Below are 15,639 nucleotides of genomic sequence, written 5' to 3'. Positions count from 1 at the left end.
CCTACCAACTTGCTATTTGTCTTTCACTCTAGCACTGGCTTGAATTATGTATATTGTTATTAACTACTGTGTATGTCTACAATATACTGCGAGTACTAGTTACTTAATTTCTAGTGGTGAACTTACAAAGACAGTAGGCTCTCCTTCCATTGGCTTTTTGGGTCTGCAAACAAACTCCTCATTCTCCTAGTTTGATTTCACTACAACTCATGCTTGCATTTATTTTTGCCAAGACAAGCAAAGCCAAATACTGGGGATAAGAGTCCATTGCAAAATACTACTAGCTACAGCCACCTGACATTAATGGTCCATTTGAGCATGAGAGATTTCTCCTGAAACAGCACATCAGTTCACACAGAGATAAACTTGTTCCAGACATGAGGTGGACCTACTGTATTATCTGGTAAGTTTGATCTTATTTTTAACCCGCATGTTTCAAGTTTTAAAGATATTTTCCTTTTTCATGAATTTCATTATTATGAATTATTATGATCATTATTTTCAAAAATGTGTAGTACCTACTATACATGTGAAACCACTTATAATATGTCATCATTCCTGCATTATGCATTGTTGACAATCAGTGTTGTAGATATGTAGTTTTTATGGTTGACTGAGAAATCAATTTCTCAGAATAGGGAAAACCACAGCAATCTTATGTGGTTGCAAAGGTAAAAAAGTGATTGTGTCACTGTGTTTGTTCTTTTTCTGTTTGCATCAACTTTGGACTGGCAACTTCCAACTCTCTCTGTTTATGCACCTTTCTAGGTTTCTGTATGCGTCAGTATGTGAGTGCTGGCGGCTGCACTGCTCTGAGCCTGTAATACATGGGGAGGTCCGGTCCCCGCAGTATCCTCAGCCTTACCCTCCCAACCTGCTGAAGCAATGGGACCTCTGGGTTCCCGACGGCCACCAGATCCAGCTGTCCCTAACACACCTGGATATTAAAGTGTCTGCAGGCTGCTATCAAGACTCTCTTACAGTCAGAGCCATACTGAGACCTAAGATTAGATAATATTCCAAGAAATAGATCAATGTTTTTGAACCCAGATTTTAGTTGAATATTTATTTCTTCACTTTGACTTGATGACCGGCACAACTTGAGGTCTTGAATTGGAACCATTGACTCCGTCATCAACTACAAATCTTAGTAGGACGACTCTAAAAGTGTATCTGTTTCTTCATCGTAATATACTGTAAACCATGTCTGCGTGTTCACATGGCTGCAGGCTATGAATACTTATTTTAAAGGGGACGTATCATGCACATTTCAAGGTCTATATTTATATTTTGGGACACTACTGGTATAACTGCATGATTTGCAGCTCAAAAAATTCCTCATTTAATTTAAGCTGGCCGTTTACGCAGCCCCTCGGTGTAGCCTGTCTTAAACAGGCCGTTTTAGCTCCTGGCTCTTTAAGGCCCCCCTCCTGATGAGCCCACTCTGTTCTGATTGGGTAGCGGCTCTGGAAGATACGTAAACAAACAGTAGTAGTAGAATTTCACTTTTCTTTACTGGAAATGGAAACTTCTTAAATACATCCAGTGTTTCCCCTATAATTGTACAACAAGAACCCCCTCCAGACCAAAAAATATTTTTTTAATGCCAAAAATAATGCCAAATATCCATTCATTCGGAAATTAATAGCATTTGTACCTCTGTACAGCGCTGTTCCGAAACATGAGTTAACCTCTGTGTCATTGCCTGGGAAACTCTTGCTAGCGTAGCTCATTTTAAGGAATAGGGCAGTGTGTAATATGTGTGCGTAGCGGATGAGTGAGCAATTGAGTGAAAGAGCGAGTGGCAGAAAAATGACGGTGAATGCGAGTGGGGGAAAGGAAAAGGTTAGCAGTGCGTTTGTAGTCTGGCAGTAAATGTACAGTATAGACTACAGTGCGTCAGTTAATAAATGTGGCAGCTTGTCAAGACCAAGAAAAGTCATGTCTGTTGTTTCCAAAACTTCTGGAAAAGTGAAGGGGGTTAGCTCCAAATTTAGCAACAATGGGTTAGCCTAAACTGTCAACGCTAAAGAGATAAATAGCGAACGGAGAAATGTGTGGCTGCTGAGACTCCTGACTTTTACTGAAGCCTGCTTTGAATGGGCTTTTGACTTTCAGGGAGTATTTTATGTTCACCTCAGGTTTTGGACCTTTGACCATATTTAACATAGACATCCAACATCATAATAGTATAAAAATAACAGAAAATCACAAGGAGCATAATATGTTCCCTTTAAAACATAACTGATAGGATGATGCAAAATAGTGCTAAGCGTGCACTACCTGGGAGTGAAACTCATGTATAACAAATGACTGAAATAAGTGACTTAAGTAGGAGCATAACTATGTCACTCATCGTTTGGGGTATGAAACACACAAATGGGCCATTTGCCCAATCTAAGCCTGCCAGTTCCATATAGACAGGTACTTGTTGGAAGGCTTCACAACAGCTTGTATACCAAATACAACATACTGCATACCATAAATGTAACAAGTGTCCTCCTAAGTAGCTATAGAATATTAGCATTAATCAGAAAATAGGCTATGACTAACACCAAATCCATAATGTATATTTTAGACTTCAGTGCATTAATATTTTAATGAAATACAAAGAACATTATTTGTAGTCATTTGATTTATTAATATGATAAATATTGAAGCTGAACTTCAATCTCAAAAGTATAGCTGATCCTCAAAGCTAAGGCTGACAAAATAGAGATTACACCAATAATAAATGACAGATATGTTTTTAATTTGTATGCATTCTTTTTAGTTTATTTTAGCATTCAATATGGTAGAGTCTTTCAACACTTTGAAATAAAAATGGATGTTTAGCCTAGTGTGTTGCGGGGTTAAGTCTCAGATCACACTTGGACTCCTTTTTATGCAGCGAGGATTTGACTTGACGTTCAGTTCCTCAACAACGCAATAGACTACTTTATGTACCAAAAAATGTATTGCATCCTGTCCGCACGCACAAATGTTGCTTCATAATTATGTGCTCTAACTGACCTTAGATAGAACAGGGTTTGTCAGGGAGTGCCTAATCACAATTATGGTCTATTATAATGTCTTTTTTGCTCTTTACATTTTTCAGGTTCTCTACCATCAAAGGGTCTTGGGGAAGTTTTGTGGCCAAGAAAATTCCACGGATTACCCCGGCAAAGAGCCAATCATTTCTCCAGGCAACATATTGACTCTCATATTCCAAACAAGTGACTCCACACAACAGCGCCAACAGCACACTGGGTTCTCTGCAACATACAAGGCAATAGGTAGTTTTTCCAGTCACTTACCTCTTCCTACCAATGCATTACATCCCTCCAGTCTTCAAGAGACATACCACCTAAAAACATAATTAACATGGTGCTTTTCCAGCCAATATGGTCAGTAAAGTTAAAATCATCAAACATACTGTAGATAACTGAATTGTCTCTCTATGATGATCTTGTGTTGATCAGCTCAATGACCTTCTCATTATCAGACATTGATGAGTGTTCAAAAACGGACACTGGAGATGGCTCAGGTCCACTCTGCTCTCAGATCTGCGTCAACACCCAGGGCTCCTACCGCTGCTCCTGCCAGCATGGTTACAAGCTTCATTTAGACCAGCACACATGTGTGTGTGAGTGCTGCATCAGTAAATACAAGTTTCTTAATGTGTGGCATCTTGTGAAGCTCAGTAGTTAGAGCAGGGCTTTAGTGCTGTCGAGTCAATGTAAAAAATAATTTTCATTTTGGGGTGAACTACTTCATCTCTTCAATTTATTGCATGAATATTTGCCACAATAACATTTGTTTTTATTGCCTATCCAGTATCCTGTGTTGACTGTATATTTGACAAGCTTGAGGATCGTCTGTCCAGTCCAGGGTACCCTCACCCCTCACCTCCTTTTCTGTCCTGCAAGTACATAATTTCTGTAGAGCCCAGATTCGCTGTCACTCTTAACTTCTCTGACAACGCCCACATTAAGAGTGCAGACACTCAGCAAGGTCCCAGCTGCAGGCTGCAGGTAATGACAATAGGCTTCTTTTAACAAATAAAAAATAATAAGATGGCTATACTGATAGGCCTTGATGTACATAAGGAAACTTTCTACTACCCCTCCCCACATAGGTGACCATCCCAGACGGACCTACCAAGAAGCCATGTAGCGAAAAGAGACCAGGTCTGATAGCTACAAAGTCTAGCACTGTCAGGTTGGACTACCACACTGATGTTGAAGGCCTGAGCTATAGCTGGAGCCTGGACTACAGCACACATGGTGAGAGATGGAGAGAAAGAGACATGGTGTTTCCAGGTTTATTCACAGTAAGCTGGGCACATTAATCAACGTTAACATTTAACATCAATTTAGGGCTTAGCTCATCTACTTTTAGTCCTGACATAACTAAAAAATGACAAAGAGGTTGTCAAACAGAGGTTTGCTGCTCTCACGGAAAAGGCTGATTGTCAAGTTTGCTGCACCTGAAGAGGACAGTAATCTTACCTCTGGTCTTGTTTTTCTGGAGGTACTATCCAGGAGTTTAACAATGTGGCTTACAGGAAACAGCACCGTTTCATGCAGAATCAGAGAGACACATGTCCTTATTTAAAGGATATGGCTGGAAATTATATATTTTTCTTATTGTCAACAAATATCATGTGCTGAGCCAAAACAACAATGAATCGATCCTATCTACACGTATTGTGTGCGTATCCAAAGTCTTACATATCTTATTCTTCTGTGCAGTAGACTTCTGTTGTTGTCAAAAAACTATTATACAACACATAGTTCCTACCAAGCAATCAACTACACATTAAGAACATGCTCAAATCAGCATGACAGCACACCTAGCCATGCTCAAATGAAAAAAGCCTCATCACTAAAAATATTACTCCACCATTCATTAGAACTACAGACCATGATATCGCGCTAACAACTGTCATTTCTGGTTAGATGACTGGTGATTGATTTGAATTATGGAGATATGTGAACTTGGCAAACTTGTTTTTTTCTTATGTCATTTTCAGCCGTAACTGTAACGTTTGAAGATAAACAGTTAAACACGGTGGTCCGACCTATCTGACATTACTGCTGTGCTTATTTTATGTATGGTGTTGCTTTGCTAATGTCTTTGGTTTGTTTGTTTGTTTACGGGACTCGGCGCAAGCGCCTCGTTCCTGACCGCATCACTGTTGTGCCAACAATGACGGTAAAGCACACCCTTGAGTGTAATATTGCTTGATTAAGAACACATCACTGAGCCACACTAATGCACTGGGTGACATGTTCCTTCGCCATGAAGAGTTTGGGCATGGTAGTTTGTTTAGAAATGGCTCCAAAGACTAATAACAGCGATTCCATTTTTAGTCTCTGGACAGTAGTTCTGTGTAAAGCAGGCGACACTGCGCTCGCATGGGAACGTGATTCCATTTACAGTGCTTTGCTAGCTTGTTGTGCTACATATTATTACCTCTTGACTTTGTACTACATTGTACATTTCCCAAAAAACTTTAGAACAAAGTCAAAAGGTTATGATTTGTACCACAACAATCTAGTAGAGAACTGTGAATGGAACCACACACTCAGTAGCATCCACCTGCAGGGACTGGAGGGCAACAACTGTATGGGGCATGGCTACATAATGTGTGACGCAGTAGGGGGGGGTGATGGTACACTGACTGACCACCTCAGTGTGGCGATGTAGAGCTGGTCAGTAATTGGAGCCCAGCTAACCAGCCATGAGCAGCTGCCATCAGACTCTCTGTGTCCATGCTGGAAAGGCAGACAGTCCTGTGGAGCTTTACCAGTCACTATAAACACATTCAAGGCCCTTTGTAAAAGTTTCTATGTGGTATCTGTGTTGTAGCTGAGCTAGTGGCTATCCTACAAGAGGTTCTCTGGTGTGTGTGTGCCTGTGGGGGAGTGTCAGTATGTGGCTGTAGCCTTGCTGTTTATCATGGTTAATGTTACCGTTGTTAGCCCTAACACCACCAGCTGCTCTGTGCAAGAGGCACAAACTGAAGCTACGGTTAGCCAATGTTCTGATATTTATACTTGGTGTGGCAGCTGAAATAGACCTCAGGGTCTTGCCTAATATGTCATGGCAATGACCGTGTTCATTTAAGGACGGGCAGAGAATTTGACTGAACTGAATTTTCAAATCCATGCAGACACAAATAAGCTAATTTTGACTAGAAAAGGCAGTTTTTACATACAATGTGTATTATTGGAAAAATCACCTGCATTAAAATCATATGCCAACATAAGCATAAGTGATTATGTATACAGTGTAAAAAGAAAAGATCAGAAATTATATAGTGTGTATTTACCCCTTAAGAAAGTCACATAAACAATTCCCAAGGTGGACCCTTTGGCTGCAGTCAGTTAATAAGATTTCATCCAAGTTACTGGTGCTATTTTCAAAATATTCTGGCACTCAGTGAAAAATCTTGTTGCCAAATGTACTGTATGGTCAAAGCTGGTATAGCTGTGTAACAGTGTACATTGAGCTGGTGATTAGTGTGTGGTTGTCATGGTTTTTCTAGAGGTCAAGTGTCCATTTCCTGGGACTTTGGCTAAAGGAAGGTTCACCCCTGTCCTAAGTGAATATTTCTACAGAGACTTCATCCATGTGACCTGTGACCAGGGATACAAACTAATGAAGGTTAGATGTTTTTTCTTTTCTTTCACTGTTCATTTGCACCAAATGAAGACACTGCTAACAAACATACAAACATTCGTCCAATATATTACATTCTGTCAATCCACTCTATTTTTCAGGATGGTCTAGAGATCAAGAAATTCTCTGCCATGTGTCAAAGCAATGGACAGTGGCACCCATCTCTGCCAGAATGCCAAAGTATGTTTGTTTTGAGCACAATTCATTTTTAAAGTGTGATTCCACAATACACAAGACAATAATTTTCCTGTGTCTCACTGACCAAATATCGATATGTCCTTGTTTTGTTCTTCTGCAGTAATTGATTGTGGAGAACCCGAACCATTGCTGAATGGATGGTTCACCTTCCATTCTGGCCGTTCTGTGGTTCATTATCACTGTAATGAACCATTTTACTCTCTTGGGGGCATAAATAGTGAGACATTCATACATATTATTCCAAAAATAATACTATTAATAAAAACTTGATTACACAAATATTAAAAATGTATAGCTTACCTAAAAATAAATGCTATTTTCTTGTTCCCGCTTGCCCTCAGTTAGCCTAACCTGTGAAGCAGACGGAAAGTGGAGATCCAACCACGATGTTGTTGTCACTCCAACATGCATACCAGGTATTGCTCTGTCGCCAAAATAAAACCCTGTGATACATAATCTAGGACTCTTTACTTAAAACATGAAGTATTTGCCTGTGTGAACCTAATTTCTGTCTGTCCCATCCAGTCTGTGGCCAGCCAACAAAACTCATCACTGCCTATCAGAGGATCATTGGGGGAAGTGAAGCTCCAGATGATACTATCCCATGGCAAGTGTTACTGAGCGTAGATGGAGTAAGAGGAGGTGGCATGGTGATTGGAGACCGCTGGGTTATGACTGCAGCTAATAATCTAATACATAATGGAGAGAAAGCATCAAATGAAACAGTGCGGGTAAGAGTGATGCCATAGATGTTATGTACATACTGTTTGCACTTTTTAATAGTGTCATACCAGTACCATTTATACTGGTTCCTCTGTTATTTAATACTATACTGACACATACCATTGCACATATATTATACATATTTTAATTAGAAATTTTTACTTTTATTTATTGTATTCCTTATGTATTCCCATTTCTATTCCTTTACAAATCTATGCTGCTTTGTGACTGCAATTTCCCCACAGGGATAAATAAAGATCGATCAATCAATTGATCATTCTATCTGTTAATCGATCAATCAACCTATCTATCTATCTATCTATCTATCTATCTATCTATCTATCTATCTATCTGTCTGTCTGTCTGTCTGTCTGTCTACATACCCAGTGCGTCCATGTTTTTGAATTGACATTTATTTCCTTTTTATGCTGTTGATTTGCAGATTTTCATGGGACTTAATGATGTTGAAAAACACAAGGACTCCCCTGTGTATGCTGACTCAATCTATGTTCACCCTGATTACAACAACCCCAGCCATGTAGACTACAACAATGATATTGCCTTGATCAAACTGCAAAACCAGATCACATTCAGCTCATCTGTAATGCCAATATGTTTGCCAGCAGAGGGTGCCACATACATCACTGGCATGATGGGGTAAAGAAATAACTAAGGGGTTTTCAGTGCATAATGCTATATAATCCTTTTAAAAATATATTTTACAGTATTTCTTTTCTTTGTAGGTATTTTGTGAACTATGTTGCCTGCATGTGAATCTTGTCCAGCTTCTAGATAGGAGTTCACAAAACTGTCTGCACTACATGTTTTTCAGACTGGTGTCAGGATTTGGCGTCTCAGAAGGCAGATGGTTTTTAACAAATAAGCTGAAGTACGTGCAACTCCCTGTGGTCAGCCAGCAGACATGTATTCATTCAATCAATTTTCTGAAGAGGACAAGGAACCATGTGCCATCTGTGTCAAGTAACATGTTTTGTGCTGGAGTCCCAGAAGGTGGAAAAGACTCCTGCCAAGGTGACAGTGGAGGCCCCTTTGCTCTGGAGGACAATGGACGATTCTGGGCTGCAGGGATTGTCAGCTGGGGGGTCGACTGCGGAAAGCCAGGCAAATATGGAGTCTTTACCAGAGTCGCCAACTACGTGGACTGGATCAAAAAAACCATGCAGGAGAACTGAATTTACTGTATTTCATCACAAAGTCAGTAAAACAAATATGGAAGAATAACTTGGCTCATAGCTCTTCTTGCTGTGTCATCCAACTTACAATAAAATGATGAAAGTGAGGTTTAGACAGCACTTGGGCAGCCAGATGGTTGATAAGCCTAATAATTCTGTTTTGAAGTCTATTTTGCATAAATTGCAGTAAATTCATCTTTGAACACTAAAGTATGACATAGTGCTGTTAACAACCAACCAACAGCCAGCTGTCAGAAATAGTAGGCTACCTCTTGTATCAGAGGTCACTTAGTCACACAATGCATGTTTTGTAAATGAATGAAAGTCTATGAAGCTCACCAGCATTCATTATTTATGTATTACATCAGTCCCCACTTATGGGAGCCCGCAGGAGGAATTATGATTGATAAACACTTATATTTGCTTATAACTACATTAGAGTGTGTTATAAACCATTTATTAAGTGTTTATATTCTGCTTATAAATGCTAAAAATAAAGCAAAGTTACCCTACACATTGTAGTCATTTGATCCAATTATAAAAACAAATGAAAATGTTAAAATATAAATTATGGCAGCTTTAAAAATCACATTTCCCTAACGTCACTCAGTGTGACATTTGTGTTTCACTTTTGTTTTTGTGTGGATTAAATAAACAAGATATAGCTTGTTAATGGTGAGCTTTAGATGTGATTGTAGGCGGGTTTTGCAACTTTTGGACAGAGCCCGGCCAGCCGTGTTTCCTGCCTTTATGCTAAGCTTAACTTACCCACTGCAACTGTGTGGTCGTGAGTCAGCCTACCAGTGGGTGCTCCATCTCCATGGGGTTGTTAATATGCCCGGTTTAGCACCAGAATGAGGTGATGAAGACGCTGCACTTGAAAACCTACTTGGATGGGCAACAAAAAGGTGAGATTTAAGCTTTGTCAGAGGTGTTTTCAAACAATATTTTTTCGGTTTTACAAGTGAAAAGACAAATTGGATGAGACAGTCCCAAATGGGGCTAGCATTAAACTAAACTCAGAGTGTTATCAAGCTCATTTTACCTAGCTAACGTTAGCTTATAGGCTCTTGGCAAGAAAGCGAATAAGTATATTTTTCAAAAATGTCTAACTTTTCCTCTAAGAATTAATCATCATTAATTCGTACATCAACTAAACTCCTAGCTGATTCAGTCTAATAAATACAAATAAACCCTTTCTTGGAGTATAAAAAAAAAACGATTTTACCATGTGATTTTAGTGAAAGAGGAACGTTGGCGCTTGTTTCCATAGTGACCCATGACCTGCTCCCTGCTGCTCTGTCATTGGACGGTTCTCTCTGCTCCATGGATGTATAAAGAGAACTGGATACAGGAAGAGCGCCGGGCTTTGAAGCAAATTTAACATCGTCCAAACCGTGTAACGTCACGTGATGCACAATGACCCAAGACGACTTTTTCCCATAGACTTACATTGTGAAAGAGACGTCTGTAAATCAACGGATACATTTTTTGAGCGTCACAACCCCAGCGAAATGACTTGTCTCACTATCATAATTTGATCCATTTGGTCCGATCACATTTCAAAAGCCTCGAAGAGCTGCACGATTGAATTATTTCATCCCCATTCAAGTTAGCTGGAGGGCTAAACCGGAAGTATCCGACTCGGCCGGCGAAAGTCATTACTGCGCTCGCTCTATGGGCCGCACAGATGCGGAAGCAATGCGGAAGTTGTTGAACCTTTTTGGCTTCATGCGCCACTCATGGCGCCACTGAGCAACTTTCATAGGAATGAACGGGGCCCCGCCTCCGATGCTGTATCCAGTTCTCTTTATATATCCATGATACAGTCATGCTCTGCTCACTTTCACTTTCTCTCCCCTGCTGCTGCATTACCACGCGCATGCGCCCAGCAGCGAGACACCTACGGCACAGGAGTATACTATCTCAAGAGTTAACTGTTAGATAATATTTAGGCTATAGATGTATGGCTGTTGTGCCTTTTCGATGAGTTGGGGAAAATGGTTAAAAATACTAAGCGTGTCGCAACACAATGAGCTGCCGTGAGTTGTTGAAATCAAAAGTGAAAGTCCGTTTGTGTTTGTGTGCTCTCGTAGTTATTTCACTTCATCCTGTTTTAACGTTACTCAATTTTTAAGTTATAAAAACATTCGTGATTCGTGATTCATGATGATGATGATGATGATTGAAGTGATTTTGTTTGGATACTTCATGGCGTGCGTTTCTGGTAAGCAGTATTGATGCAGCACTGAACAATTATTGTGCAAATACATTTACCTTCAGTTGACTATCAAGATCAGACATATTCATTTAATAGAAGCATTATTTCGGTAATGCTTTATTTTACTGGTCTGTGCAATTCCTAATAATTTACTTTGAAGTTCCCTGGAAAGACTGTAATGTGTCTCTTTTATACTGTAGGTAAATGGGGACAGTGTTCATTCTTTACACTTCCACTCACATTGAATCAAATTAACTTTTAATCTAGTCTATCCTAGAGTCTTTTAGTGCAGCAGGTATATGTAGAACAAAGTTTTTAAATAAATAACACACAACTAAATGAAAATAAGTCTCAGAACTCTGACTCATTTGAATCAAATTACATAGTTTTGTCCAGGAAGCTTTCAAGACATGATTAGGAGATAACAGAGCTGTATTTCATTTCAGTTTAATAGCAGTCTACTGTTATGAGTTGACTTTTCAGTAAGTTAAAGGTGGTTAACCTCCACAACATTCCTGTGAATAGTAAAAAGATAACATTTTAATTAAGATTGTATGTTAACCTTTTTAAGAAGTCTTTTTTAATTTGTTATCAACCCCCTTGTGTCACAGCTAATGGGGTTGCAGATGTGGTGCTGTCTTGCGCCCTGGTGGAGGAGGGAGTTGGACTGGGTGGAATGGGAGGAGGCTCTCACTTTACCCGGACTCCAGCCACTCTTGTCTTGAGAGATGTTGCAGTGGCTCCTGACGAATCCCTTGAGGCGCTCACGCCATTTGTCCCGCCCTCGATCGTTGATCCAGATGCCATCCTGTTTGAAGCCAAAGGTTTTTTCCTGCCTTGTCAACGTATAAAAGTTTGGTGTAATGTAAGAACAACCTGTGTTGAACTTCTCCGCTCATACTCTCCCCTCCATTTGTGGCAGTGTCATCACCGGACATCCCCAAGGCAGACGTGTTGCTCCACGCGGACTGCAATGAGCAGGAGGTGATGTGTGAAATAAGCCGTTACTCTCCTCGTGGCTCCCAGGAAGGTTCAGAACCAGCCTATTTTATGGTGTCCCTTAATGTGGAAGGAGTTGATTTCAGCACCTCAATGATTCTGCGGACTTTGACGCTAGAGAGGGACCAGTCAACCCTGATACAAAACAAACTGAGCCTGCCTCTTAGCCAGTCGGGAACTCTGCCAACTGAGGGTGAGATCCAGATTTAAAATCCCATCTCAGAGGAATGACTTAAAAGGTCTACTTTGTTTCAATACTCTTCCTCTGCCGTTACCTTTGCTTTCTGTCTCTTCAGTGATATTCCTGGTGTTTACCCCGGTAAAGTCTGTATCTGCCCCTCTGAGAGGTGATGTTCTCCTCAACTGTGGCTTCAAGCAGCAGGAGACACCCCTAGCGCAGGAAGTGGGCATTGAGTGGAGATTGCAGCATAGAGGAAAAGGACGGAAAGTGCTTGAGATGAAGACACGACTGGATGATTTAGAGGGGAGCACAGTGGGTAAGTGCTGTGTCAAGAGGTGTGCTTGGGCTTTACAGTTGTATCCAGGGTCTTTAGGAGGATTGAAGGAGGTGGGTAGTAGTTTGAGGAGATGGTAGTGATGGTGTGGAGGATGGTACATTAGCACAACTTGGCTTCAGTGGCTTTGCAGTTTATGAACAAATAACTGCAAATGGACTCTAAATGCTCATTTTTAATGAGGTTTTTGTGGACAATTTTGGCAAATGTTACCATCACAAAAGACGTTTTAGAAAATACAAATAAGTAAACCATTAGTATAATGTGTCAGGGGAAGTAAAGACATTTATAAATGTGTAGTTTCAAATGTTTGCCACAAATTAACTTGCTATTGTACCATCATATTACCAAATGGATTAAATAGTAACAAAGATAGAGATAGAGATTTGATTGTGAATTTGATCATGATCTTCATAGCAATGATTTCTAGTTCCTGACATCTTCAAGATATCAGTTCAATCAATATCTCTATGAGTCCTCTAAAACTTATGATACATGGGTAATCCAGATGTGTTCATTTTAAACATTTGATTCGGTGGATTGTTATGTTAGACCACAAGCTCTGAAGCTATGTAGGCTTAACTTCATAAAATAGCACAAAAATAGAGACACAAATACAAAAAAGTACAAAGACACAAATAGAAAGGACATGAGGAGCACAGTAACCATCCCAGATAACACAATCCTGTCTCTGTATGGCTGAAAGCTCCAGAACAAGCAAGTACGTTGACTTTGAGTTAAGATTATTTTGTCATTTCCTGTCTCGTTTTCTGTCTTCAGTGAATGCTGAGAGGAGAGGCTCGAGCATCGATGCTGCCCTGGTTGTTAGTGAAGGTGACGCCTCTGCGACTCTGACCAAGCTAAAGGTTATGGATGAGGGGACCTACATCTGCACAGTCAGTATAGGCCATTTCCATGCCCAGCAGGTCATTCAACTCCATATTATTCGTAAGTGCCATCCTAAACTGATTTCTCAATGCAGAAAAAATCTATGGCACATCTTCCAATTCTTCCTCTGTTGCTCTTCTTTTCAGAACCGCCCAGTGTTTCACTCTCAGAGGAGAAGTTGGTTTTGAAGTCGTCACCTCAGACACTGAGCTGCCACTGCAGTAAATACTACCCACTGGATGCTCAGGTCTGTTTAATGTAGCTGTTAACTAGTACAGCCTGCTATGTTATCCCTGCCATGCCATTAAATGGATTAGCAAAACACAAATCTCACAGGAAAATAGTTATTAAGTGTCTTAAAATATCACAAAGCTTGAGTGGATCATACAAGTAGAGATGACAAATACAGTATGTAAATCTATTAGACATTAGCCACCAGGTCAGATGTTTATTTGGTTGGATTTTGACTAAATGCATTTAAGTAAACCTTGAAGTAACTGTGCTGGCGGCACACTAATCTAGTGAAGAAACATGCGTCACAGCTCATAATCCTCCTCTCTCTTCCACCTTTCAGATGGAGTGGTTATCCCTCTCTCCTACAGACTCAGAACCCACTCTTTTTAAAGACCAGGGCTCTCTGTCCAGCCATCGGCAGCATGGCGACGGGAGTTACTCTCTGTCATCTCACCTCACTGTGCCCTCCAACATCTCCCCTGGAACTAAAATTACTTGCAAGGTGTCTCACCCTGCCCTGGACGCTCCTCTCTCTATCAGTGTGCTGGTAGAAAGTCCTGAACCAGGTATTTATGTGTGGCTGTTGTGAAATGTCAAAAGTATAGCTTTGCTGAAGGGAAACATACCTAAGTGTTGTTAAAGATATAGAAATCTTAAAATACCACATTTTTTTAGAAACAGTAATAATCATCATGTTTATTTTTTAGATAAAAATATTTTTTTTGCCTGAAGATTGTTGATTGTATTGATTACATTCAGTATACTGTATATCTTTCTACAAATCCTGTTCTCTCTGTCTTTCACTCTACAGATTCCTATTGGTGGGTTCTGGGCTTCTTGGTCATCACTGTGCTTTTCTTCTACCAGGTCATGAAATAGATTAGTAGATGTTCTAGTAGGTCATCCAGATCTGAAACTGAGCCCACAAAGTTTATGTTATAATGATTATGTCACTCTTGGATTACTGATTTCTTACTTCTTACTTCTAGCTGAGCTGGAAAATACAAACTTATGTCTGTAGATTATAACTGTATTTCAGTTTTTAGCTATATAATTTATGTGCTTTATTAAGTTGTTGTTGAGTGTTGTCAGGGGTAAAGTTGCACTATACAAGTTTGGAGCTTGTTTCTTGTTTCCTTCTTCAGACTTTGCATAATCACACAAATTTTATTTGAATGCAAATATTAAATCAATGGTACTGAAAATATTGATAATCTGAGACATACATCAGTAATGTATGGTCAGTAAATGATTATTGTTTTCTTGAATTTGAAGTGTTGCTTTCCTGTCCATGTTTTACTATTAATTACCCATCAGAAGTCTACAGAGTTGCATAAATCTTGCACTACAAGAATAACAAATACAACTGAAATTAGCAGTTATACAGCAACAGAGCGAGTAACAATAAAACATGAGACTGTGGGTCTGATTCTGACTGGATTAAGTTATGCAGGTCTTGAACTGTTCATAATGCTACTGTGTGTGCACTGAGAGTTAATGTGGGTTTATTTGTTCCACTCATCAGAATAGAGTGGAAAATTGGGCCATGCACTCGTTTGTTTGCTAGCTCTATTACCACTGGTATACTGTTAATTAGTGTCTTGGTTTAAAGCATTGTAAGTTTATTTTTGCACGAGAGGACTTATTTGTCATACTGTTTTCATTTGGTTCTTACTGACGCTATTTTAAATGTAGCTTACACTGTATGCCTTGTTATCTTTTTGTGTGTGGTGTAGATATTGTACTTTTCATTTCACAATGAAGGATTTTGTCTCCCAATATTAGTACATTTCTTTTTTTTTTCAACTGATTTAAGCTTTGTTGTAGATAAATCACAGACTTTCTCTTTAAAAAAAAACAGAAAATTTTTGTCAGAATCATAATCTGTATGTTGGCATGATGAAGCTGAAGTGCACCAGTGGAGTAGACTGTGGATAAACATTTGTAAACAAGGTCTGAATTGGCCCATTATGTTAATAAAATACAACAAAGGTCAGCATAC

General features: G+C 39.6%; 2 protein-coding genes across 6 annotated transcripts; both read left to right on the top strand.

Moving 5' to 3' along the window:
• The first annotated feature begins 377 nt into the window (after positions 1 to 377).
• On the top strand, positions 378 to 9,266 carry LOC122987278 (complement C1r subcomponent-like). The gene is made up of 13 exons (XM_044359069.1): positions 378 to 403; positions 769 to 982; positions 3,098 to 3,275; positions 3,485 to 3,625; positions 3,817 to 4,013; positions 4,118 to 4,265; positions 6,533 to 6,651; positions 6,768 to 6,846; positions 6,965 to 7,081; positions 7,206 to 7,280; positions 7,390 to 7,595; positions 8,030 to 8,244; positions 8,420 to 9,266. The coding sequence occupies exons 1-13, from the start codon at positions 378 to 380 to the stop codon at positions 8,778 to 8,780; spliced, it is 2,076 nt and encodes a 691-aa protein (XP_044215004.1). The 3' UTR covers positions 8,781 to 9,266.
• Positions 9,267 to 9,549: 283 nt separating this feature from the next.
• tapbpl (TAP binding protein like) lies at positions 9,550 to 15,638 on the top strand. 5 transcript variants are annotated; one of them, XM_044360181.1, is made up of 8 exons: positions 9,550 to 9,688; positions 11,613 to 11,825; positions 11,924 to 12,193; positions 12,297 to 12,497; positions 13,296 to 13,463; positions 13,550 to 13,650; positions 13,978 to 14,203; positions 14,449 to 15,638. In XM_044360181.1, the coding sequence occupies exons 1-8, from the start codon at positions 9,643 to 9,645 to the stop codon at positions 14,514 to 14,516; spliced, it is 1,293 nt and encodes a 430-aa protein (XP_044216116.1). In that variant the 5' UTR covers positions 9,550 to 9,642; the 3' UTR covers positions 14,517 to 15,638. The 5 variants fall into 5 exon arrangements, with proteins under 5 accessions (XP_044216116.1, XP_044216114.1, XP_044216117.1 ...); XM_044360179.1 differs by lacking the exon at positions 9,550 to 9,688 and adding an exon at positions 10,299 to 10,696 and having other exon boundaries at positions 11,628 to 11,825; XM_044360182.1 differs by lacking the exon at positions 9,550 to 9,688 and adding an exon at positions 10,299 to 10,822.
• The last annotated feature ends 1 nt before the right edge of the window (position 15,639 follows it).

The sequence above is a fragment of the Thunnus albacares genome, chromosome 8 (genome assembly GCF_914725855.1).
Source record: "Thunnus albacares chromosome 8, fThuAlb1.1, whole genome shotgun sequence".
Lineage (NCBI taxonomy): Eukaryota > Metazoa > Chordata > Actinopteri > Scombriformes > Scombridae > Thunnus > Thunnus albacares.
The sequence above is the reverse complement of the archived record's forward strand: the minus strand, read 5'-3'. Positions and strand labels throughout refer to the sequence as shown.

Coding starts and splice junctions, on each gene's coding strand:
- LOC122987278 (XM_044359069.1), top strand. CDS start 378: ATGAGGTGGACCTACTGTATTATCTG. Junction 3,276..3,484: donor TGCAACATACAAGGCAATAG/GTAGTTTTTCCA, acceptor TCTCATTATCAG/ACATTGATGAGTGTTCAAAA. Junction 4,014..4,117: donor GTCCCAGCTGCAGGCTGCAG/GTAATGACAATA, acceptor CTCCCCACATAG/GTGACCATCCCAGACGGACC.
- tapbpl (XM_044360179.1), top strand. CDS start 10,612: ATGCTCTGCTCACTTTCACTTTCTCTCCCCTGCTGCTGCATTACCACG. Junction 12,194..12,296: donor GGGAACTCTGCCAACTGAGG/GTGAGATCCAGA, acceptor CTGTCTCTTCAG/TGATATTCCTGGTGTTTACC. Junction 12,498..13,295: donor TTTAGAGGGGAGCACAGTGG/GTAAGTGCTGTG, acceptor TTCTGTCTTCAG/TGAATGCTGAGAGGAGAGGC.